General features: G+C 53.0%; 2 protein-coding genes across 5 annotated transcripts in view; one reads left to right on the forward strand and one right to left on the reverse strand.

Annotated features, from left to right (window-relative positions):
- Nucleotides 1-294: 294 nt before the first annotated feature.
- Nucleotides 295-19573, reverse strand: FAM234A (family with sequence similarity 234 member A). Of its 3 annotated transcripts, XM_068967781.1 has the most exons (12): nucleotides 19531-19573; nucleotides 7987-8284; nucleotides 4458-4577; nucleotides 4071-4262; nucleotides 3206-3336; nucleotides 2899-3031; nucleotides 2627-2756; nucleotides 2182-2322; nucleotides 1894-1969; nucleotides 1634-1789; nucleotides 1252-1354; nucleotides 295-1163 (listed from the first exon to the last, which is right to left on the reverse strand). In XM_068967781.1, exons 2-12 carry the CDS (start codon nucleotides 8249-8251, stop codon nucleotides 952-954), a joined length of 1659 nt encoding a protein of 552 aa, XP_068823882.1. In that variant the 5' UTR covers nucleotides 8252-8284; nucleotides 19531-19573; the 3' UTR covers nucleotides 295-951. The 3 variants fall into 3 exon arrangements, with proteins under 3 accessions (XP_068823882.1, XP_068823883.1, XP_068823885.1); XM_068967782.1 differs by lacking the exon at nucleotides 4071-4262; XM_068967784.1 differs by lacking the exons at nucleotides 4071-4262; nucleotides 4458-4577.
- A 5612-nt stretch (nucleotides 19574-25185) lies between these two features.
- LUC7L (LUC7 like) overlaps nucleotides 25186-25412 on the forward strand; it is a 36337-nt gene continuing 36110 nt past the window's right edge. For both annotated transcript variants that reach the window (XM_068967298.1, XM_068967299.1), the window contains exon 1: nucleotides 25186-25341. In XM_068967298.1, coding sequence (XP_068823399.1) covers nucleotides 25281-25341 — 61 coding nt within the window. In that variant the 5' untranslated portion in view covers nucleotides 25186-25280. The remainder of the gene's footprint in view (nucleotides 25342-25412) is intronic.

Below are 25412 nucleotides of genomic sequence, written 5' to 3' on the forward strand. Positions count from 1 at the left end.
GCCTGGGTTGCTCCTGCTGGGTGCCTGGGGGACCCCCCGCCTGTCCCAGAGGGAGAAGTGCACCCACAGGCCAGGCCCCTGCCCTGTTCTGGGTGAGCAGGGCAGGGTTGCAAACCCGAGACACACCTGGAGGCTATGCGGGACGCCCCCCACAGCTGGTCAGCCAGTTTGGGTCCTGGACGCCCACCCTCCAGACAGACTTCCCACCGATTCAGCAGAGACACAGGCACATATAGGGCTTTCCTGATGGTGCAAAACCAGTGTTTATTCTGATTTCTTCCCGAGGTGCCCAGGGCCATCAGGCTGCGTGCTCTTGTCTGGTCATGGCGGAGCCCCACAGCACCAGGAAGTCTGGGGCGAACAAGGCACAGAGGTGACACCAACTGGGGTGGGGGGATGTCCCAGCACCAGGAAGGAGGGGCCGCTGGCCACAGTCAGGGCTGCAGGGACCCCTGAGGGACAAGGAGCCCTGGTGTGCATCCAGGGGTGCGTGTGGAGCCAGGTATATGCCGGCCAGGTCCTCAGGGCACTCACAGCTCCACACGGCACGTCCTCCTGCCAGGTCCATTCCTCGTGGCCTGTCACGGGCTGTCCGGGTAACTCACCACAACCATGTGGGGGTCTGGAGTGGCCTACCGCCCCGAGGAGCCGTGACCCCGGGAGACAGTGCAGAGAAGGCGAGGCTCAGACGGAAAGGGGAGGGGACTTAGGCGGCTGTCTCCAGCCAGGCGTGGAGGGGCAAGGGTGAGCTGCTGTCAGCCTGGGCCCTTCCCAGGGAAACCCCGAGGGGCTTGGACAGGGGATGGGTGAGGACCTGAGTGTCCCTGGGGTAGCGGGACCCGTGCAGAGTGTGTGGCCAGGTCAGGAGTCAGCACGTAGACTAAGTGATGGACCAACGTCTTGGGACGTGTGACTGCAGCGGCCTCCTCCCCGTGGGCTCTGCTGGCCTGTCTAGGCCTCGCTTCGGTACCGCAGGCGGGAGAGCCGGTCCCGGACGGCCTGGTCGCTCTCGGGGCCACCCTCGGCCAGGCGGACCACCCTGCCGCCCAGGACGAGGTCCTGCACCTTTTGTTTGGTCACAGAGACCAGGCCTGGCGGGTTGGGGCTGGCTGGGCCCGTCAGGAGTATGTAGGCAGCGTGGCGGCCCGGCTCCAGCAGAACCACTGCGGGGACACAGCAATCAGGGCGGGGATCTGGCCAGGGTGGGCTTCCTGCAGCTGGCAGGCCCAGGCCCACGGGGGGCGCACTCACCCTGGAAGGCGACGATGGGGGCGGAGACGCTGTCAAGCTCCAGCAGGACGCCGGGCAGCGTGGGGTGGAGCATGTACAGGTGGTGCCCGGCGGCTCTGGGCTCCTGTGTGAGTGCGGGGTGGAGGGCAAGGCCAACGCTCACATTCGAGGCCCCGCCCAGAGCTGTGTCCGCTGGGGTCCCGGGAAATGCCAGTGCCAGCTCTGCACCCACCTCCTGCCCCCTTCCCCGCCTGACCCTCCTCGGGGGTCTTCCGGCTGCTGCCCGGCCACCCCCGTCCTCCCACTGCCCCTCGTCTCTGCCAGCTCCGGGGGATTCTGTCTCCTTGCATGCCCCCAGCCACTGGGTCTGCCCTGTGTTGTCAGCCAGAACCCAAGACTGTACCGTCTGGTTGGAGTCAGTCGGCTCATGGACGCCCCAGAAGAAAAAGGCGGAGCGGTGGTCTGCGGTGGGCAGGCTGGCGGACGGCGGGTCCCCAGGGAGGCCTTGGAGGACCTGGCTCCACAGGACGGCCCCAGAGCCAAGATCCAGGAGCAGCACCTGTCGGAGGCAGAGGACAGGTTGCAGCCCTGGGGGCGGCTCGCGGGGCCCTGGTCCTGCTCCCAGCTGTGAATAGAGCCGAGGCTGGAGGAAGTGCCGCCGACCTGTCTGTCGGAGCCGGTCCCATTCTCGACAAGCACGGCTGGGGTGTCGGGTTTGTAGTGTCCAAGAACGGGTTTTCTAGGAGAGCAGAGAGGGGGCTCATGCAGGGCCTCTGTGAGGAGGTGCCTGGGATGGGGCGTGCCAGTGAGGAGGGGCTGCTGTCATCAGCGGGGTTCTCACGACCCCCCCCCCCACCAGGGTGGCACCAGGTGACAGGCAGTGGCATTGTCCCCAGGTCTCCACAAGGGGACAGGCTGGGGGGCCCGGCTCTCTGCAGAAGGACCCCATACCTCAGGACCTGGGTTGTCCCAAAGGTCCACCTGGGCGTCAGGTCCTGCCCGTCCAGCAGCACGCAGGCCTCGGTGCTCACGAGAAGCAGGTCATCGCCCGCCTTCCCTGGCACATTCATCAGGTAGCGGATGGCCCCTGAGCTGCAGGGGTGGGAGGGGTGGGAGGGGGCCCCCGCAGGGCTGGGGCGGGATGCTCCCCATCCTCTCCCCCGACTCCCCAGCACGCCTGTGGGGCTCCCAGGGAGGAACCTCACGTTTCTTGCTTCTCCAGTTTCAGGATAACAAGAGAACCTCACTGGATGCAGAGACCAGCGAGCCCGGGGGCACCCATCTTTTCCCAGTTTTTATTCCACTTCTAGGCGCCAGGTTTCTGAGTTTGAGCCCAGGGTGACCCTAGACCCCTGGCACACGGCCTGTGCCCCCCACGGCTCCTCGCTCCCCCCACCTGTGCACAACCAGCCTGTGCGACGTGGCGCTGAGCATGTCCTCCCAGAGGGGGTCGCTCTTGAGCGGGCTGTGCCTCCTGCTGACCTTCTCGTACAGGCCCTTAATGGAGCGGCTACAGAGGGCGGTGCCTGGGAACACAGAAGAGCCTCGTCCCCTCTCAGCGGCGAGGCCCTCGCATCCCTGGAGGCACAGCCAGCCCCACACCCGTCTCCACCCAGGTGCCAGCAGGCCCGTGGAGGAGGCCATCCTGGGGCCGCGGGCGCCACGTACCGCAGGGGACGAGGATGTAGTGGGCCCCCGCCCTGGTGACGTGGAGGATGGAGCCGCTGGCACCGTCCACACCCAGGCTGTCCGGGGGGCTGACCTGCTGCCCGGTGCCACCCGAGTAGATGGAGCCGTTGACCTGTAGCATGAGGGGAGGAGACGGGGCTCAGTGCGCCGGCGGGGCGTCCAGGGCTGATGAGGCTGGGGGCCAGAGGGCTGCCTGCAGCTCTGGCGGGGAGCGCGCTCTCTGCCCGTCTCAGGGCCCCGGACGAGGCCCCGATGGGGAGGCAGCACAGCTGGGATGGGGCGGTACCTGGTTCTCCTCCTGGATGAGGACCAGCAGGTCCGGGGCCCCGTCGGCATCAAGGTCAGGCACGCGGAGCAGAGGGCTCAGGACAGACACGTTTCCCCCAAAGCTGCTGGGCTGGCTCCACAAGGTCTTCCCTGAAACAGAACACAGTACCCAAGCACTGTGTGTGTGACCGCCAGGTGGCCCGCAGGCACCGTCAACGGTGTCCTTCTGGCGGCAGGCCCCTCCTTTGCCCGCGTGTTTGCAGGTTGGCCGACGTGGACCTCCCCTTCCCGGGTGGGCAGGGTCTGGCTCACCGCTGCTCTCTGGGGTCACACACGTGCACGCACCGGGCAAGAATGAAGGTGCAGCCTGGTGGGGACCCGGGGACTGCACGTGCTGACCTGACAGTGTCTGACACAGGTACAACCTGCCCGCATCCGTATTTAGACGTGTTCTCAGAACATTTCCTCTTTATTTTCCTGCCTGTCCTTAAAACCACAGCTTATAAAGCAAGTGCCACCTTGAACCACCCTAGCGTCAAGGCACAGGATTCCTCAGGGCCTTGGAAAGGGATCTGGGCCTGTTGTCTTTAAGGCGTGAATGCGCCTCACGGCTTGAGCTGGACCGGCGCACACCCTGCTCCCCCTAGACCTGGCCTGGTACCTGCACCTGCCCCGCGAGTGGGCAGCAGCTGGCTGCCTCAGCCTCAGGTGCCCGCAGCTGCACTGGAGGGGTGAACAATGGAGTGTGACTCCTCACGGCCCCCAGGCCCGTGCCTTCCCTTCTGTCCAGATTCGCTGCCCCCGGGGAGGGCGAGCTGAGCCCTGAGGAGCGTGCAGCCCTGAGACCCTCGAGCCTGGGCGGCCTGCTGCAGGGAGCAGCCCACCTGTGAGCATGTCCACAGCGACGAGAGAGCCGGGCCTGCCGAGGACGACACAGGCAGAGGGCGCCGTGCTGCCCCTGGGCTGCAGGATGCCGCACTCCACGAAGGCCCCATCCTGGGCCACAGGCCTCTCCCAGAGGACGCTGCCGCTGGCCCCGGACACAGCGGCCACGAAGGTGCAGGGGCAGGAAAAGCCTGGAGGGAGGGCAGCCGCTGGCTGCAGCGTGACCCTGGGCCTTGGCCCCAAGTCCTTGGGGGTCAGACGGGGAGGGGGCGATGTGGGCATGTCCAGGACTTCCTCCAGCTGCCTCCCCCAAACCCCGAGCAGGCCAGGGGACCCCTCCTCCTCCTGCAGGGAGCGCTCAGCTTTGGGATAAAAACAAAACGTACCTTCATCAGCACAGGAAAGGCTGGAATTGCCGCGGCTGCTGTTGGTATTTTTATAAAGAAAGAGAATATCCTGGATCTTGTCCTTGTTCACGTCTTCTGCAGCCAGAAAGTCATAGGCGACTGGAAAGGAAACACCAGCCACGTTCCCAGGCCAGGCCCAGCGCGTCCCGCTCTGTGCCATGGGGCCGGAGCTGGGTGCGGCCGCGCATGGAGGGAAGCAGGGCAGTGCTGCCTCCACGGGCTGGCGACCCCATGCCCTCCAGAGGGGGCGTTAGGTGCCAAGGACACCTGGGCAGCACCTTCTATCAGGGCCGAGGCCCGCCCTAATTAGCCTGGGATCTGGAGTCCACACTCAGGGGCTACCCCTTCCTCCGTTCAAGGACTCAGATTACAAACTACATGCTTTAAAATCAGACATCTGAAGGAATGTCTTACCTCAACCTGGATACAAACATTTTCTCAAGATGGATCAAAGACCTAAACTGAAGAGCCAGAACCATAAAACTCTTAGAAAAAGAAACATGGGGGCAAACCAACAAAAGAAACAGGTGACAAAAGGGAAGAACAGGCAAACTGGACCTGATCGGGGGCGCCGTCAGGAGAGGGAAAAGAGCCACAGAGAGGGATGAAGCGTCTGCAGACTGTGCACCTGATGAGGGGGATCCAGAGTGTGCAACAACAAAAGCAACCCAACTCAAAAACAGGCGCAAGACTGGAAAAGATGTTTCTCCTAAGATGTACAAATAGTCCATAAACTCACAGAAAGACACTCAACATCACTAGTAATAAGGGAAGCACATCAAAACCGTGATAAGACACCACCTCCTAGTTGTTAGGATGGCGATTATTAAAATAAAAGAAAACCAGAGTTTCCGGCCTGGAGCCCTTGTCTTTTGCTCCTGAGGATGTAAAATGCGGCAGCTGCTGTGGAAAACAGCCCAGAAGTTTCTCAGAAAGTTAACACAGAATTAGCCTGGGCTCTGGCACTTCCACTCTTTGGGTGTACAGCCAGCATAACTGAACGCAGGGACTCAAGTAGTCACTTTTACAGGAACGTTCACAGCTGCGTTATTTACAAAAGCCAAAACATGGAAAAAAGCCAGGTGTCCATGGGTCAAAGAATAAACAAAATGTGATCCATCCATAAAACAGATTGTCATTCACCCATAAAAAAAGAGTGAAATTCTGCATCAGGCTGCAGCATGGATGAGCCTCGAGTGTAGTCAGCCAGTCAAAAAGATGCCTCAGTCACAAAAGACACCTCAGTCACAAAAGACACCCCCAGTCACGTGAGGGGCTAGGCACAGGCCCCCACCCCCACCCCCAGAGACAAGCAGCACAGAGGGCGGGGGGCTTGGGCGAGAAGGCGGGTGGAGAGCTGCCCTGCACTGGCCACAGAACTTCTGAGACGACAAAAGTTTCGAAAAAGTGATGATGGTCACGCGGTCTTCTGAACGAATGCCACTCAGCTGTTTACTCTAAAATGGCAGTGTTTTTCAGTGATACGCGTTTTACCACAAAAATAAAAACTGAATACTGGACACAAGACTTTCAGAATAAAGTAGTGAAGAGCTTGGCAAATAAACCCTCTCCTCCAAAAATAACACTAAAATGAGACAGAACTGTGAAAAGCTCCCATTTCAGGACTCTGGGAGCAGATCGAAGGCACACATTATTGGGGAAGCACTGATTTAAGACTCATAACCGGAGCTCTGGGCTGCCCACCCTCCGTCAGCCAGGGACCACACGGGGTTAAGATCAGAAAGCAGCAGCTTCCTGCCAGAGGGACTGAAAATGCGCGAGTGCCCTCTGAGCAGGCGGGGTGGGGGCGCGGGCAACTTCAGAGTGGATCACAGACCTCAGTGGCAGAGCAAGAACTATAATGGGAAAACCCGGAGAAAATCTTCATGGCCTTAACTTAGGCAAAGAGTTCTTAGACACCAAAAGCATAATCCACACTAAAAAAAATGGATAAATTTGACTTCATCGAAATTTAAAACTTTTGTGCTTCAGTAGACACCCTAATGAGAATGAAAAGACAAGCCGCAGATGAGTCACACATATTCGCACGTCATACATGTTATGGAAGACTTGTACCTGGAAGATATTAATATAAAAACCTTAAAAATTTTTGATTGACATATATTTGATTAACAATGTTGTGTTAATAAGACAATCATACTTTTAAGTGAGCGGAAGATATGAATAGACGCTCACCACAGAAGGAGTAAGACCAGCCAATAATTCACGTGAACATTGCTAGTCACCAGGGAAACGTGAACCACAGTGAGATACCACTTCACACCCACTAGGAAGGCCACACGGCAAAGACCATGACGAGTGTTGGCCAGTGGGGACATGAAACAGAGGCCTGGAAGGGACCAGAGTCAAACCGGACTTAGTGAGAGGTTCAACAACCCTGTTCCTGCCAGTCTTCCCAAGGAAAACAGGACACGTCCACATAAGGATTTGTACACAAATGTTCACAGCAGTGTTGCTCATGAAAGTCAGGAACTGAAACGATGCAAATGGTCACTGGCTGGCCAGTGGATGAACACTCTGTCCACACAGAGGAACACGCGAGCGCACGGATGAACTCATGTGAGAGAAGTGAAGATGTGTCTTACAGGATTTCATTCACGTGAAATGTCCAGGCCTGGGACGTGCATGTAGACAGGAGCCGGTGGTGGGGACAGGCCACGGCGAGGAGCCGGCCAGAAATGAGGGGGCAGTCTCAACGCTGGATGCAGAGACAGCTGCCCAGGTGCACAGGCCTTCAACTGACTACAGGTCACCGAGTCATGCACTCAACACAGGTGGATATTACGATACATGAATTACCTCTCAGGAAACCTGACAAAAATCAACATAGAAGCAGATGTTACCGCTCGCTGTCAAAATTAAGCACCAAATTCTGAATAGAACCAACTGTAAGTGAGGCTCATGGAAGACATTTCCCTTATTCCACCAGAAAGTGAAAGTGAAAGTTGCTCAGTCGTGTCCAGCTCTTTGTGACCTCATGGCCTATATAGTAGGTGGAATTCTCCAGGCCAGGATACTGGAGTGGGTAGCCTTTCCTTTCTCTAGGGGATCTTCCCAACCCAGGGATCGAACCCAGGTCTCCCACACTGCAGGCGGATTCTTTACCAACTGAGCCATGAGGGAAGCCCTATTCCACCAGAGAGGGCTTCCAGTCTGTTTAAAGCAGCACTGCTAGGCTGTGAGCACGCAGGCCCCCTGATGCGGGATGGCACCCTGTGGGCAGGGACGTGCCCAGGAAGCAGATTCAGCTGCAGGCCCAGATCGTGGGCACCAGTCAGCGGGGAGGGCTGGAGCCCGTCAGGAGACCGGCGGCCTGGTTCTCGCCTTTGGGATGGCCTTCTCTGCATCTATTCTGCCAGGTGCTCTCTTGCGAATATCTTTTTAAGTCAGGAAAGTAACCACACGGGCCCCTTTCTTTTCCCGACCCCACCCACCATCCCGAGGGCACTCCCGTTTCCGAGACGCCAGGGCACCCGGCCGCCCACACCTGCCGCGTTGTAATCGATCCTCCACACTCCCTGCGACGCCGGCCGGTCCGGACACGGGATGATGAAAGAGACCACGAACACCACGAGGAGGCAGGCGAACAGGGAGAGGAAGAAGGCCGCGGTCCGGCAGCGCGAGAGGCGGGTCTGCGGGGCCGGCGTCCCTCGGGGCTCCTTTCCTGCCGGGGCCCCTGCGTTCTCGGGCACCTTCCTGTTCTCGCTCTTGAGTGGGTGGATCTCGGCCTCCAAGTCCTTGCCGTCCGTCATCGTGTGCACATCCCTGAGTTCACCTCCCGGCCACTGCGGTGGCAACAAAAGAAGAGGCGGTCAGGAGCTGGCGTGGCCGTGGCCCATCAGCCAGGAGAGGCAACAGCATCACGGCTCCTCTGGAGAAGGGCTCTGGACGGGGAGGCCGTGGTCTCAGAGGCAGCAGGGACCACGGCTCCTGCCTGCTGACCTGGGTAGGCCAGCCAGGTGAGACTACAGCAAAGCACACGTTAAACATTAACCATGAACTGAGGCACCTCTGACCGGCCTCTCGCCTGCCCCGAGAGAGGGCTGGACCCCAGGGAGGGGCTGCGCTTACTCATGGTGTGACCTGGGCATTGGGCGAGACCTGCTGGGGCCTGCGTCTGTCCCTGAGAAAAGGAACAGTGTTCAGGAGGCTGAGGCTTAGAGTGCTAAAGACACGGAGAGCACAGGTACAGCTTCTGACACATAGCGCAGCAAACTGTTGCTGGAAACGTGGGTGGGGCCCACCTGCCTCCTTCCTGCCCCCTCACCAAGTGCACCAGGCGTGAGCAGGGAGGGAACCCGGGGAGGCTGGCTCGGAAGACACGGTGGAAAACCCTTCTGAAGAGGTGAACCACTGACAGCTGCAAACCACCATCACCAAGCCCCGAGCTCTTCGTTGTGCAAGAAGGAAACACATTGCTGTTATTTTAGCTTTTGGCCATGCCTCTTGGCACGTGGGATCTCAGTTCCCCTGCCAGGGATCGAACCCGAGCCCCCTGCAGTGAAGATAAACCGCTGGACCACCAGGGAAGTCCCACACTTCTGTCTTGTGTAAGGCCAGGTATTTGTTATTTTGATCCTTTTTAAACAGCCAAACCGGAGAAGGTAATGGCACCCCACTCCAGTACTCTTGCCTGGAAAATCCCATGGACGGAGGAGCCTGGTAGGCTGCAGTTGGACATGACTGAGCAACTTCACTTTCACTTTTCACTTTCATGTATTGGAGAAGGAAATGGCAACCCACTCCAGTGTTCTTGCCTGGAGAATCCTAGGGATAGGGGAGCCTGGTGGGCTGCTGTCTATGGGGTCCCACAGAGTTGGACACAACTGAAGCGACTTAGCAGCAGCAGCAGCAGCAGTAGCAAAGAGCCAAACCAGTGTCCTAATGGACACAGATCACATTGAGAGGACGCAGGGGATCACAGGGCCTGAGTGGGTGAAATCCTCATCTACCCGAGAGGGAGGCCCTGCTGGAGGTCAAAACCAGGACGGTGTGACGGGCTCCCACGGGGTGGGTCAGGGAAGCAGGAAGAGGCCACAGAGAGCACCGATTCCCTGTATAAACTTTTTACTTTCTCCCTTTAATGCCTTTTCTCTATTTATATAATAAAAACCTGTGTATACACCCCCTAGAGCGGCTTTAGTAATAAAGTGAAAAAAATGTTAAGCGTGGAGGAGGTGGAGACCCTGGGTAAACAGTCATATGTGGCTGAGGGGGCGGGCATCACGGCAGCTGCCGTGGAGGTGGCCTGGCAGCTCCTCAGACGGTCAGACACGGGGCAGTGGTCTGACCCAGTGGCACCACTCCTGGGCGTCCCCCCAGGAGACCCAGAGCACCTGCACACAGACATTCAGAGCTTCATTGTTAGAACAACGCCAGTGTCTCTCTACAGGCGGTGGGTAAGCAGCATGGGTCTGCCCGCGTGACGGAGTACTGCACAGCTGTGAACACTCGGTGAGACTGTGCAGACACAGGGCACACGCTGAACAGCCTCATTCAGTGTGCCCAGAACAGGCAGCTCCCTCGACGCAGAAAGTGAGTGAGTGCGTGCCGGGGCGGGGGAGGCGGCTGCTAACAGGCGTTGCTTTGTCTTGTGATGTAACGATGGCTGCAGACCTCATGCGTGTACTAAATGTCACTAATAGTAAGGTCCATGTTATATGTACCTTACCACAACTGAAAAACCAGATGTCTGTGCCTTCTCCTCAATGTTGAGACAGGAGTTTTCATATCGTGAAAAGGTGAGCCTGTCAAGGAAATGAGCTGAACACAGGAAATGGAGCAAAGCTTGTGACCAGGGCCTCCTCTCAGCCCAGCATCTGACTGCAGGGGAGGAGCAGGGCACCAGGAGAGAGGGTATGGGAAGCCGGCTCATAGACAGGTCGTCAATACCGGGCACTTCCGACAAGCACCCTCATGCTGGTAGGCTTACCTCTATTGCCAAGTGGTGGGCATTTCAGCCCCGCTTTGGTATCCGCAGCAGCAGCACAGCTGTGGGAGTCGGGGTTGGGGGGGATGCTGTGCCTGCCCCGGCCATGGGGACTAGGGATGCGGCCCCCTCTCAAGCTCTGTGTCCCCGACCCTGCGGGCAGTTCTCGTCAAGTGTATTAAACCCAGAAAAAGTGAGTTGACTAAAGCAAAGTATTAAAGGACACTGAGCACACTGCTGGCCTGCAGGCGTGGCACAGGAATGGTATGGGGCCTGCAGACAGTGTGGGGATGCACAGGCCTGGTTGCTGGGAACCTGCCGTATTGTGAGCTGAAATCTGCCTCCCGTGACCAGCTCCCGGCCCAGATTCTGTGCTGTGGAGTCACATCTAATCCCTCTCTTACACGTAAGCCTTCCCAGCGTCTAAAGACCATTAATGAAAAACCGTGTTCAGGAGGCTACCACCTGCCCCTAGAGCTGCGGCCCATGACAGGTGCGGGCTCTCTGGTGCCCCGTCCAAGGTACCTGTCCGACCTCGCTACACCACCCAAGGTTCCCGATCGCCAAAATACCACAGCTAATGTTGGTAGAAAGAGAATTTGTTGGATAGAGGTTGTTGTTTGCGTGGTGCAGTGGCTAAGTCACGCAGACAGTGCCAGAATGGAGGGGAGCTGGAGAGCCAAACTCAGAGACCGGTGGGTACTGGGGACCCGATGTGGCGGGAGCTCGGCAGGCCCACGGCTGGGGGCAGTCGGCGCTGGCACCAGGCTCTGCCTCGGGCCCTCTCAGTGGGACGCTCCTGGGGCACGCTGGTCACCCCTCCGGTTGCGCATCCACTGTGGACCGCCCATCCCCTGGGCCGCCCCGTTTCCAGCACCGCAACCTCCCACCAGGGCCCTGGAGGGGTCCGGAGACGGCACAGGCTCTCCATCCTGCTGTGCAGCCACGCAGGCCCCAAGCCTCCAGTCACGCCTGTGAGCGAGGCCAAAGGCCACCGCCCTCACCTCGGGCAGGGCCTGCCCAAACGGCCAGTGATAAACCACTCCGGAAAGTGAAATACTGAGCTCTACTTTGCAGCGTCTTCGAGAGCCGTTTCGGCTCCTGTGAGCTAACAGTGTGCCGGGGCAGGCCAGGGGGTCTCTGGCTGGAGGCCGAAGCAGCGCGGGCCCTCGGCCCTGCTGCCTATCCTGCTTAGGAGCCAGGACGCCAGGCACCTCCCTGAGTCAAGAGCTCACTCTAGTTACTCTGAATAACTTTTTTCCTTTTAATCATTAACAGAGTTCCAAGTTAAAGATACTTTGTAACAAACAGGTGAAGGATACTATGCTCCTTCCTGGGGAAGGTTTGTGTTCTTAGGAGAGAAACCTTACCAAGTAACAAGACTTGATTCACCTGGAAACAAACCGTGCACAGACAGAAGACTGGGGCAAGACTCTAGACCACTCCCTGGACTCCTCCTCCTTGCTGGGTCCCTACAGGCCAGGCGGGGCTCTCGGGTTGGGTGGGGGCCCACACGCCCACGGCGCTGCCGGCTGCCCCTGTCCTCAGATGCACGGACAAGGGAGCGCGTGTGGAGGGTGGCGGCCGGGGGAGGCGGGTCTGCGCCACAGTGCCTCCAACCCCACGCAGGACGTCACCACTGGCCGGGGCCAGCCCTGAGAGCTTTCTGTAACATCTTGTGAGCCTATAATTAGTTCCAAGTACACAGTTTAAAAAATAATAAAGAAGGGGGGTCAGAGCTCCCCTTGTGCTGGCGCCGCCCTGGAGCTGCCTGATCTAGAAGCTTCTGCTCCAGAGTCAGAGAACTGTTTGTGCTTTGTTCTGCTTGTTCTTGGCAGAACATCAACCACAGTGGAGTTTCTGCAAAGACCTCTGAGAACAGTCAACCTCCACCCTGCCTATTTCACACCAATCACTGCCCTTCTGCGGGCCCCCCATGGCAATCACTTCTCTCCCCACCATGGGGAGAACGTCCCTCTGGTTCTCTGCTGCTCATGTACAGCAAGTCCCCGAAGAAGACAGCACAGGTGTCTGAGGTCACGAAGGGCCTGCCTGGGCAGGAGGGGAGCCCATGAGGGCGTGGCGGGGCTCCAGGGTCCCCCAAGCTGAAGGCACACCTGGACCTGGCCTGGGTGCCCACAGCACCGCTCACAACTGAAGGTGCTGAGAATGGCTCAGGGTGCCAGCCCGACCCCTGAGCCTGGCAGATGCAGAGTACACTGCCCAAAGTCTCCTCGGAGCTAGATCAGTCAGTCGGAGAACCCCAGATTTCTTTCCGGTCTGTTTCAGATCACAGCTGTTCTGGTTCAATTCCACACAAAGGGGGAATAAAAGAAACTTAACAGGTCTTTTGCCTCTAATACCGCAATGAAGCCTCTGCAACCTTAACCCCGGAATGAAGCCCAAACCCAGGTGTGTTGATTAATTAGCCCCTCACCTGCCAACACAGGACAGACCCACAGCCCCCCACCGATGGTCTCTCAGTAACGGGCCCGCTGGAAAGACAAGACAGCCTGGGCATGGAATGCATATTTTCTACGTTAGCAAAACTCAGCGTGGGAGCCTTGTGTATGCATCCTCATCAGCATTAGGGCAACAGATGCTGAAGGAAAGCACAGCCTGCGCTGGGCACACGGACACCGAGGTAATGAAGCCACTTTCACCTCAAATGGGGCTTCCCTGATAGCTCAGCTGGTAAAGAATACGCCTGCAATGCAGGCGATCCTGGTTCAATTCCTGGGTCAGGAAGATCCACTGGAGAAGAGATAGCCTACCCATTCCAGTATTCTTGGGCTTCCCTGGTGGCTCAGCTGGTAAAGAATCCACCTGCAAGGCGGGAGACCTGGGTTTGATCCCTGGGTTGGAAAGATCCTGGAGAAGGTAAAGGCTACCCTCTCCAGTATTCTGGCCTGGAGAATCCCATGGACTATACAGTCCATGGGGGCGTAAAGAGTCAGACACGGCTGAGTGACTTTCACCTCAAATAACAGCTGTTAGGATACAACAGAGAATGAAAAGATAATAAAGGGCAAGGCCCTGAGGCTCAGCGATTTGAATCCTGACCTCATTTGCAGCCCTGTCCTTTTCTGTCATTTCTAAGCTGCTCTGGGACGTAACGACAGAAATCAAGCTGATTCACAGGATTTTTGGTCACTGGGTTTTTTTTTCTCCTGACGCTTCTGAGCTTCCCAAATAACTATGAAAGTAAACCAACAGAAAAAAGAAATGAAGGGAAAAGTGAAAGGTAAGAAAGAAAATCCATTTAGATGATATCTGTTAAGGCAAAAGGTATGAGTCTAAGAATCACCTGCTTGAGATAAACATGCAATCACTGTGTGATGCTTTTCAAAGCTGCCCGCCCCACCACCGCCCCCAGCACTAAGAAGCCTCACCCAGCTCCCTTGGGTGTGTCTGCTCAAGGCCAAACCTGCGCTCCTGCCAGGCAGGGAAGGACAGAACACCCAGCAAGAGTTAACATTTGGAGGGGCAAGAAGATGCAGTATTTGGAGAAAAGAAATAACTCCTTTTCCTCCAAGAGTTCTTTCTCTGAGAAGAGTTTACTGAGTCAGAGACAATAGAAAAATAAAAAATAAAAAAGCCTCACCCTAACTTTGATGCATAATGAAAGCACAAAGAGTCTATCTAACAAGGCTAACAAAGAGTCTAACAAGGGAGAATTGCCCCGACAAAGACCTGACGATTCTACAGGGATTATGAAAGCAGGGGTTAACTTTTTAAACTAAAATTTGGTAACTTTTTTTTGGAGAGATCATTTTAGAGGAGTTTAATAAGAAACATGTCCCCCACCCCCACCCCCTGCCCAATTTTAAAATGTTCAAAATTACAGCATTCCTTTTTTTTTTTTTTTGGTTGTGCAGAGAGGCTTGTGGGATCTTAGTTCCCCAACCAGGGATTGAACCCATGTGCCCTGCATTGCAAGACAGATTCTTAGCCACTGAGCCAGCAGGGGAGTCCCCACTGCATTCTTTTAAAGGAATTTTCAGACTACGAATCAGAGGTCAGATGTTGAAAATTAAGCACTTCAAACAGAAAGGCTGTTTGCATATTTTTAAAAATTGGCTTAAAGTAAGTAAAATTTTTGTTTAAACTGCATGCCTTAAAATCTTAACTCTGCTTTTAGCTGAGAATTTTGAGAACATGGAACCACAGTCTGCTCTGTGAGGGAAGAAGGAAGGAGGCACCCGCTGGTATTTGCCCAGAAGTCCTGGTGGAGACACAGACTACCTCCCTCCATTCACACAGGAATAGCTGCTTCGATTACTTGACCTTACTAGGGTGACAGCCTCACAAAGCAGGTATTATTTCAATCAAAGGTAACTGTGAATCAGAAAACATGAAAAATATGTAGGGAACACGCAGGAAAAACTCTGACTATAGGTTAACCTCACTCCTTTAGCTTCACCAGCTAGTGAGAGAAACCAAAAGGATTTTGTCACTGGATTAAACCATGACAAGATTTAATCGAACAGATCAGGTCCAGCGAGACTCGTAAGGTGGGGGTGAGGGAGGAGCAGGCTTCTCTCTGCGGGGAGCTTTCCCCCTAACTCACACTCAGCGGGCTTATATTTCAAAGGGGCAGGAATCATACAGGACGGAACACAGAGCATCTGATCGCGTGTCCATTGCCTTTGCTCACTTGGCTGTGCTGTGACTGACCAGTAAGGGGGCTGGTTTTCAAGTCTTCTGTGGGGCTGGGTCCCCTGCCAGGAGGCCCTCTCGAGCCTCGAGCCTCGGCTGGACCGCGTCAAACCTCAGGAAGCTCTGCGTGAGCCCCATGGACCGGGCGGGCCACCTTCCACCAGAGAACTCGGCCTTTTTCCTTCAAAGCGCCCATGATACTCCTCCTGAAGCCACTGACGGAGAGCTATTTTAGGGCAGGCACACTCCCGGTGCCAAACACACGGCAGACGCTGGGTAAGTGTCAGTTACGTGGGGAGAAAGCTTCACGCAAGAGCTTGTCTTGGTGCTCAGACCTCCTGACCTGTAATCACGAATCCACCTTACAGCACACGTGCCCCAACGCTCGTCCCCAAAGCCAGCTATGACATACACAAGCGGTCTAGGAATGTGTTTACATCAGGACTGCTCCGACAGCACTCAACCAGAGGCGCGCGTGTGACAGACGCCCTCAGAACCCAACTGGGCAAACTGGGTTTTCGGCTGAGCAAAGCAGAAGTCAGACAATGCCCACTTCAGTGTTCAGTTGTTTACAGCCGAAAAACTATTTCCTCTTGTCACTAAGCAAATAATCTCAAGACAACCGGATAAAGACAAATGTTTCACGGGCAGGTCAGTGCTTAGGGACCAGACCTCAGCACAATCCCTTTCCTTCACAAGACTCAAGACCACACCTGTCAGAGCAGGTGAGGGTGGGTGGAACACTGCCTAAGAGTGAGCTAAGAAGGACTAGCCACCTGTATTTCAGATGAGTGACTATTACACAGAACAAGGTTTTGCAGATTTATCCATGAAATCACATGGAAGAAGCCTTTTACCTGAGTTCTAAGGCAGATTAATTTCTTCTGATTCCCCCACAAACCAGTGTTTCTTCTTGTCCTCGCATTAGGGAAGGCAGAGCTTTTAAGAAGATAAAGAATAACTTATTTGATCACCTTTCTTTCATCAATCCTATAAGTTGGTCTTCACTTGAGTTTACTTATTTTTTAAAAGCTTTCGGCACACAAACGTTTAGAGATTCGTGAACGCAGAGAGCACTAGCCCCACCCTTCCACTCACCCAGTTCAGTGATTTCTAACAGAGCCAACCGTTTCCGTCTACAGACCAGCACTCTTCTCCACCATGCCTCACCTCCAGTTTTTAAAAAAGTTGCTCCAGTTTTGGAGACATGCCATTTGAACTCTCAACATCTGCTTCCTGGTTATTCCTTTAGGAATCAGTGTTCTTTTCGGACACCATATCCAAATTCCATGAAGGATTTAACACAGTGAAAAGGGACAAAATTCACTAAGTTTGTGGGTTTTATAAAGACTGATTTTGAGTGAGGTATCCAGTACATTTCGAAACAACCAACAAACCCTGTAGATTCTAACTTACCTCTTAAATTAGCTTCTCCTACCAACAGCAACTACTTCAGGTCATACTTTCATAATTTCTCACTTGGATTTCTGTAGCCCTCTCAAATCTTGATTAAAACAAAACAAAACAAAACAAAAAAAAACCCTGCCTTCATGCTGCAAGAGACATCTTTCTAAAACATCTGATTATGTCATTCCCCTGCTTGAAACTCTTGACCAACCCTTCACAATTTGCCTGCAGGTCTTTTCACCACCTGGCTCTTGCCAACCTGTAGTGTCATCTCTCCCCAAACCCTACACCAAGCATCTGTTCCCTCAGTCATGAGGCTTTAAACGCCCACTCAAACCAAACCCCGCCCTCCGCACCTGCCATTGCTCCTTACTCACTGAGCCACTGGTGAGACCTGCCCCAGATGGCAGAAACTTCAAAAGGTATCCCTTCTTTGTGGCCTTTGTTTTCCCAGGATAAAGCATGGTGCATGGCATAAAATAAACACACACATTCACCTGTCAATAAATGTCCAATTCTTCCTATGGTCTGCCTGTAAACTTTTCTTGGAAGAGTAATTCATAAATGCATTTTTTGTTGTTGTTGTTTTTCTTTTTGTGGGCTTTTTCATAAATGCATACACTGTGCAGGAGCAGGTGACTTTTAAAACCTCATCTGAAATATAGAGCATGTATCAGATGTCGGGGTCAGTTTGACTACCTCACATCTACCCCTTCTTTCTGTAAGAGCACCTGGATTTTCTCTGGGTAAATGCACTTTTCCACAAGCCGACTGTGGTTGTGGTAACTCTGAGGAGAGCTCCTTGTCTAGGGTTAGCTATCAGTTAGCCAACAGGGGTTAGGATCCAACTGGAATTACAAAGAGGCACTCTTCCCATAGGAGTGGTTTTAAAATAAGTTCACAAGCTCTTTGATGTGCCTTCCTTCAAGGTGATGTCTTTGAGGACCTTTCTGGCAGTCCAGTGGTTAGGAACTTGCCTTTCAATGCAGGAGATGTGGGTTCGACCCCTGGCAGGGGAACTAAGATCCCACGTGCTGGAGAGCAACTAAGCCCGAATGCCACAACAAAGACCCAGCACAGCCAATAAGTAAGTAAATAAATAAATGCCTACTATGCCCCTTAAAACTTCCCTAAAACACTTTCCTTCCCATTATGACTACCCAGAACCAGCCAAAATTCTGCTTCCTAGATATGTTAGAGACCCACTGGATACATTCTAGGCATATCCAATATACCTTGGTCATATCGTTTTTTAAAAAAATAAAAAGGTGAAGTCTTTTGTGCTTAGTGATGCTAGGAGATAGAGTGTGGCAGGAGAACCAGCAAAATTGCAAAACAAGTTCATAAAGGTGTGGTGGCTTCACCATCCTCTCCTCTCTGACGTCCTGCTCTGAGGCGAGGAGGCCGTGGGCCCTGTGCAAAAGCCCCCCAAGCTAGGATATTAGGACTCCAACCAACAGCCCAGAAGGCACCGAGGTCTTGAGTGAGCACGCTGTCCTGGAGTCAGAACCTCCAGTCCCAATCAAGACTTTAGAGGACTGTGGCCCCAGCCAGTATCTTGGTTGCAACCCCATGAGAGTCCTTGAACCATAATCACCTAAGTCACTCATGAATTCCTGACCCACAGAAACTGATAATAAATGTTTGATGTTTTAATTCATTAAACTTTGTGCTGATTTGTTACAGAGCAGCAGATAACTAATACTAGCAGGTAGGACAGAGTCAGGAACCTGAGAAGAAAGCCAACACATAAACAGATTAAAGAGTTATGTGAGAAAGTAGTGGTACTAATGAGACCACTAGTCAGGCCATCATCAGATCCTGATGGTCTCATTTAAGCTGCTGACCCCATCTGTTTCTGGTCCCCTGGACATTCCTAAATGAAAGGCAGTGGAGTCCCTCCAGAGGTTGAACTAGTTTTAATAGATGCTTGACACTCAAAGCCGAAAGCTCAGAGAACTGGTAAAATGCCCAAGCAAATCTCCACTTGGTTGCTAACAGGGCCATTTTCATTTCACCCTTTCCTGCTCCTAATTTAGCTAATTTATTGTACTTACTATCTGTATCTTCCCATAGAATTGAAGCTCCTTGAGAACAGGAATTCCTTGATAAAGTGCTAAATCCTCAGCATAGACAACCATGTCTCACTGCCTCCCCCACCCCAACCCCCACCCCCCACCCCTCGGGGCACTTTTTGAGTTCCCTTGAGGTGCTGTAACTGCAGGCTCACAGTCAAAGTGCAAGAGAGGAGGGGGAGAGGTCTGGGTGAGGCTCAGGACATCAGCAGCCTGAGTGAGTGAGTCGCTCAGCCGTGTCCTACCCCTTCGCTCAGGGACTGTAGCCTGCCAGGCTCCTCTGTCCATGGAATTCTCCAGGCAATCAGCAGCCTAGGAGGAAGCAAGTCCATCGCACAAGCTCCTCGGCTGAAATTACAGGGTTGCAAGGATTTGCCTGTCAGTTCCCAGGCAGTCAGTTCACGGGGGAGGTGAAGTCTCACAGACAGCGTTCTTCCTTTTCAACCTTGCCTTGTTTTTGCTTAGAAGACCGGCTGCAGAGAGCGATCACCCCATAGATAAGTAACCGTCAGCTGAGCTTCGGTTACCGGGCCGGTCCTCTGACAGGCGCTGTCCTAGTAACAGGACGTGGATCTCTGACCGTGGCTAGCGGCAGCTCACGAACATCCTGTCTTAGCATATTTTAAAATTACTCCCCAGGCAACCCATGAAGCAATGGCTGGCTCGCCTCCCGAGCAGCTAACGAGGGATGGGAGTTAATCCTGTCCTGGGGGAAAAGCGCGGCTGAACTGAAGCCCGGGCTGCGGGAGTCGGATCTGCTCGGAGCGCCTCCACCCACCGGGCGGCGCGGACACGCGCGGACCCCAATGCCGGGCGGTGGGCGCGAGCACGATCGGGCCCTGGGGGCTGGGGTCTCCTGGGACCCCGCGGTGGCGCGGCCACAAGCTGCGGGCAGGGAGGGGGCGGACCGCGCGAGCCCCGCGGCGCGCACGCGCGAGGAGGACGAGGACGCGCTACTCACCTGCCGCCGCGCCCTCGCGAGGCTGCCGGAGCTGCTGCCGCGCCGCCGCAGGCCGCTCGGGCCCGCCTCTGGCGTCACTTCCGGTCGGGTGGGGCGGGCCAGGCGGAAGCGCTCCGGGTCCGGCCCCGCCTTGCGGCCCGCATGGTTGCCGAGCAACACTGACGGCGGTGCGGGTCAGCCCGGCGAGTTGTTGCACTTGGGGCTTTGGCTGCTCTGCTGCGGTTCCGCGGTCGTCGGCGCGTTAGAGCCTCTTTCGTAGGTTTTCCGTGTGTTGGCCGACGCTTCCTCTTCCGGAAGTGCCTATTCTGGTCGTTGGTCCAGTTTTCTTCTCAGTGGGGTTTGTTTTCGTACTGTTTCTTAGCGCTCTGCTGCTGCTAAGTCACTTCAGTCGTGTCCGACCCTGTGCGACCCCATAGACGGCAGCCCAACAGGCTCCCCCATCTCTGGGATTCTCCAGGCAAGAACACTGGAGTGGGTTGCCATTTCCTTCTCCAATGCATGAAAGTGAAAAGTGAAAGTGAAGTCGCTAAGGAATGTTAAATTCTTGTCGGTTGCTTGTGTCAAGTATCTCGTTTTGCGCCTTGTCTTTTCAGTTTATGGATTTCTATTTCAATAGAAAAAGTGCCAATCTTTTATGATAAGTACCTTCTTTGTCTTGTTTAAAGAATCCTTTCCTACCCCCAAGTTACTCCCTCACATTTTAAAGTTTTGATTTTAACAGTTAAGTCCTTAATTCAGTTTGAAATAGCTTTAGTATGGGCTAAATAGGTAACTTCATTTTTTGCCCATTTGGATAACCAACAGTCCAAGTGCAATGGCACTTGCCATATTAAAAAAAATCTATATATGCATGGGTTTCTGTTGGGTTTTTAATATTAAGCGTTATTAACTTTGTCCTAAAGCTCACACAATGCATTAAATTAGTTTTTTTATTAATTACCCCACAGTAACAGTAACTATGAAACACCCTCCACAGGCCTCCCCCACGCCCACCCAGCCCACTGAGAACTGATGGAAATTTGTCTTTTTTGAGTGGCCAGATGCTGCGCAGTTGAGAGGTTCAGAAAAATCACTTCTATCTGTTCAGAGAGGGGATCTGGATCCCCTCCAGATTTGAGTCCTTTAGTATGTAGATGAATCTGTACCCAGGCAGCCCCAGGGTCCTAGGTCTAGACTTTTAAGACTCCTGGACCTCACTATCCTTGAAATGTAAACACTTGGATCAAGATAACCAGCCTTTCTCCTCAGTACCTGGGCACCTAAGCCAGGCTGTAACTACTTGACCCTCTCAGAGAGATAAGGCAAGTTATTATACTTTTGAATCACAGCAATTAACTAGACAAATAATTACAACCTAATTCTCCACCAGGCTTCTCTGGTGGCTCAGATGGTAAAGAATGACTGCAATGCAGGAAACCCAGGTTCCATCCCTGGGGGTGGAGGATCCTCTGGAGAAGGGAATGGCAACCCACTCCAGTACTCTTGCCTGGAGAATCCCATGGACAGAGGAGACGGGCGGGCTACAGTTTATAGGGTTGCAAAGAGCTGGACACTACTGAAGTGACTTAGCCCGAACGCAATTCTTTTAAGTATGTGAAGAGTCTCAGGGGACTAGGGATTTCTTTGGAGCACTGGGAAATGGAGAGGTCTTATTTGCTCATAGCTTCTTTCTGGGATCAGTATGTATTCCAGTGTGCTGGGGCCACATGACCGCAGTTACAATAAAGAGAATAAGGAGTTAAGGATCAAAGGAGAAGAAAGAAAATGGTCTGTGTTCAGATGCTATGATTATATTCTGAGAAAATACAAAGTTTGGTTTTTTTTTTAAGATATTCTTTAACAGGTTTGGGCTTCCCTGGTGGCTCAGAGGGTAAAGAATCTGCCTGCAATGCAGGAGACACAGGTTCAGTCCCTAGGATGGGAAGATCCCCTGGGGAAGGCAGTGGGCTACCCACTCCAGTATTCTTGCCTGGAGAATCCCATGGACAGAGGAGCGTGGCAGGCTAGAGTCCATGGGGTCGCAAAGAGTTGGACACGACTGAGCGACTAATTTTTCTTTTTTAAAACAGGTTAGAAATGTTTTCTTCTATTCCCGATTTCCTAATATCATTGTGAAATAAAATTAATATTTTATGACAAGACAAGAAAAATTTAAACATGAAAAGTTCTTGTCTGCCCTTTGGCCCCCTCTTCCCACATACTGTGCATTGTGTATCTGTGTTATACAATGGACCAGCCTTCCCCTTCATGGAATACCAGTTCAACCATAAAGAGCAGCATTCTCCCAGCACCAACAAGAAAACTCCTTAAAAGATAACATTCTTTCTTGATCTTGTATAGGGCCACATGACCTGCCATGATGACGCTTAGATCTGGTTGCCATGTAAATTGTCAATAATATGTCACTGGTGAACATCCCTCTGTCTCAAAAAACTTATATAACTCTTCCTTGACTTCTTACAGTTCTCAGAGTTTTCTGAGATGCTCTTCCTGGGCTATAATCCTCAAATTGACTTAAATAAAGTTTTTCGTTTCTTTCTCAGGTCAACTGATTTATTCTTTGTCAACATCATCAACTTGCATTGAGTTTTCTTAACTGGTTTTTTTTCTGCATCTCTTAAGGTGATTATGTGGTTTTTCTTCTTTAATCTTTTAAAGCAATAAATGCCATTAACTTTCTAAAGATAACTGATCCTTGTATTCCTAGATTAAACCAATTTGTTCATGGTCTATTACCCTTATACATGCTGCTAGATTTCACTTGGTGATACTGTGTACAAGGTTTGCCTCTATGTTAATGAGGGAGGTTGGATTATACCACACTTCATTTTACTATCCTTGTCTAGTTTTGTTATCAGTATTCTATTGGCCTCACAGAAAGAATTGGGCAGTGACCTTTTTATATTTTTTGGAGAGGTTTGTGGATTGGAATAATCTGTTCCTTTAAAAAGTTGGGTTGAATGTGGTTTATCTGCCTGACTACAGGATGCAGTAATGGGCCTGCCGGGAAGCTGAGAGGCTTGTGAAATACCCAGAGGCCAATGGCCTCCCCATCATGGAATCCAACTGCTTCCACGACCCCAGCAAGATCCAGCTGCCAGAGGATGAAGACTGACTGGTTGCTGGAAGGCGCTTAAGAAGCACCAGCTTCTCTACCCTGCCTACTGTTCTGACCGCTTCTTAGAGCACCTAATTAAAAGGACTTGAAAGCGTGAAGAAAAAAGTTGAGTTGAAAACCAGATTTTTCGCCAGTATAAACTAGGTAGGCCTGATGCATTCTTTGAGGGAGAATTTTAAACTAAGATTTATTAATATCTTAATGCTGCATAAAATCCCACTTATTAGAGCAGGAAGGGACAGAAAGAAACTGCAGATAGTGAAGTGAAGTTCTGGGCGATGTTGAATTAAAAAAAAACAGCAACACAGATACACACAATAAGACAGCAGTGAGTTCAGTCTTACTTAGGATTTACTGAAAACAGTAACCCTGAAGACAGTAAGCTCTGAACTTCAGAACTGCTCTGAAGTGTGTGAGTAGGTCAGTATATAGTATATACATGCTTTTGTTTCCATTTTTACATGTTCACCATTTTTTTTCCTTTTTGCTCACCATTTTTTCATATGTCTCAGACTGTCTTTTGAGATAATTTTCTTTCTGAATGGCATCCTTCACACATGCCTTTAGCGCAGACCTAGATTTAGTGCCGTTTCGGCTTTAGTTCCCCAGAAAGCAGAGCTTGACAGCAACGCTTTGGTACTGTTTTATTAAGGGCCTCATTCCCAGGGAATTAGGAACGGGAGGAAAGCAGTGAGGCGTGGAAGGAGCAGAGCACAAATGAGTAGGCGTCACTGCCCCAACTCAGTGTCAGACCATTGCCCCTTTGTGGTGTTACGCTGGGCACCTTGCTTTCCCAGAGGACTGTTCCTGGGCTCTAGGTAGTCAATGGGTGCTGGAAGTGTTATGGGAAAAGTCACAAATTTGTCTACCAAATTATACCTCCAGTTGGTCCAAGTTTAAGTTTCATCACCTAGAATATAACTCCTCTGTGCTGCTGATTTGCGCATGCATGGTCATGTCAGGCCTCAATGACAAGGGAAGCCTCTCGGTGGGGCAAGAAGTGCAAATTCCACGATGTGGCTACTGAGAGCAGTGGTGAGATGTTGGTACGGCTTCCCACCGTTGATTCCAAAGCCTTGGATGACTTAGGTATTGGGGACTGCAGTCAGAGGCTTCAAATATGACTACTGAAAAATCCCATCTTTATACACACAAGCTGGTCCTCACATCAGAAGGTAGCATCTGGGACTTCCCTAGCGGTCCAGTGGTTAAGAATCACCTGCCAATGAAGTGGACAAGGGTTCAATACCTGATCTGGGACGATTCCACATTCTGCAGGACAATTTGTGCACTGCTACTACTGAGCTCATGCTCCAGAGCTGCAGCCTCTGAAGCCCAAGCACCCTAGAGCCAGTGCTCTGCAGCAAGAGAAGCCACCACAATGAGAAGCCCACAGATCACAATTAGAGAGTGGTCTCTGCTCTCCAAAACTAGAGAAAGCTGGCATACAGCAACCAAGACCCAGTGCAGCTAAAAAAAAAAAAAATAGCATGTTTTTCCCTCTTCTTGAATCTGCATTGGCCTTTTGACTTGCTTTGACCAACAGATAATGGTAGAAGGAGAGTTCTCGGGGTCTGAGCCTTAAGAGGACCGACAGCTTCCACTCCTTCCCTGGGGGCAACCAGCTGCCACAGCAACATGGGCTAGACTTCAGAATGTTATGATCTCACATATAGAGATAGAAGCAGCATGGAGCACCACAGAGAGGCTGGGCATGTCAGTGCAACCTTCTTGGATCTTTGCTTAGTTTCACACAAGCAATTTTGTGAACCCAGCCAAACCACCCACAGTAAGGAGCCCAGGGCTGGCTAATCCCTGCCTAAGCACCGCAGAAAAATGAGAAATAATGAATCCATTTTGCTTTACACTGTTAATGGTTTGAAGTGACTTACTATACAGAAATAAATACTTGACTTTCTTTACAGTAAAATGGATTTCTTGATATAAGGCAACGCTGTTCAGGATCCCGTGTCAGTCAGTCAGGCCTCCTGCAGGCCTTCGGGTGTGGGGACACTGCAATCAGGACAAGCGTGGACAAGATGTTCCAATACACGTCTGGAGACATGGACAGTTCCAGTGGTAGGCGTTACGGTTCCCTACTGTCTGCTGTACGCATGTGTCAGAGGTTCATTGTCAGTCTTGGAAGTGGCCAGGCCACTGTGTAGTAGTCACAGAACCTAACTAATTCCACGCTCAATTTAACTTTCACAAAAGTCAGTTGTCAGGCACCATTTTCACAGGTGTAAAAAAATAGTCTGAAAGTAGCTAAATGATATTTACAGGTTCACGACTAGCAAGAAAACACGGGATTTATTTTCCTTTATTGCAGTTTCGCCTAGGTGGAGCTTGGAAGTTTTAGGCTCCAGAGTAAAATCAGGGAGGGAATTAGCCCCGCCCCCTGAGCAGTTTGCTTGCGTAATTTGCGCAACGGAACGTCAGGCCCGCCTTCAGACCACATTTCCCAGCAGGCCACGTGCCGGCGCCGACGCACTTCCTCCCGGCGTTCCACGCGTGGAGAAGGAGCCAAGCGGGCTCGAGACCGACAGGACCAGCTTTCGTCGCTGTCGCCGCTGCCGCTGCCGTCACTTGAGAGAAGCCGTCGCGGCCACCCCTGCCGCTCCCGCCGGCCACCATGTCCGCCCAGGCGCAGATGCGGGCCCTGCTGGACCAGCTCATGGGCACGGCCCGGGACGGTGAGTCGGGGCGGCCGGCCAGGCGAGGGCTGGGGCGGGAGCGAAGCGAGGCCGCCGGGCGGCCTGAGGCG

Source organism: Capricornis sumatraensis, chromosome 3, assembly GCF_032405125.1.
Source record: "Capricornis sumatraensis isolate serow.1 chromosome 3, serow.2, whole genome shotgun sequence".
NCBI classification, from domain to species: Eukaryota; Metazoa; Chordata; class Mammalia; order Artiodactyla; family Bovidae; genus Capricornis; species Capricornis sumatraensis.

Coding starts and splice junctions, on each gene's coding strand:
- FAM234A (XM_068967781.1), bottom strand. CDS start 8,251: ATGACGGACGGCAAGGACTTGGAGGCCGAGATCCACCCACTCAAGAGC. Junction 3,337..4,070: donor CGCTGTGGACATGCTCACAG/GTGGGCTGCTCC, acceptor GTTCTGTTTCAG/GGAAGACCTTGTGGAGCCAG. Junction 1,970..2,181: donor GGGACAACCCAGGTCCTGAG/GTATGGGGTCCT, acceptor CTGCTCTCCTAG/AAAACCCGTTCTTGGACACT.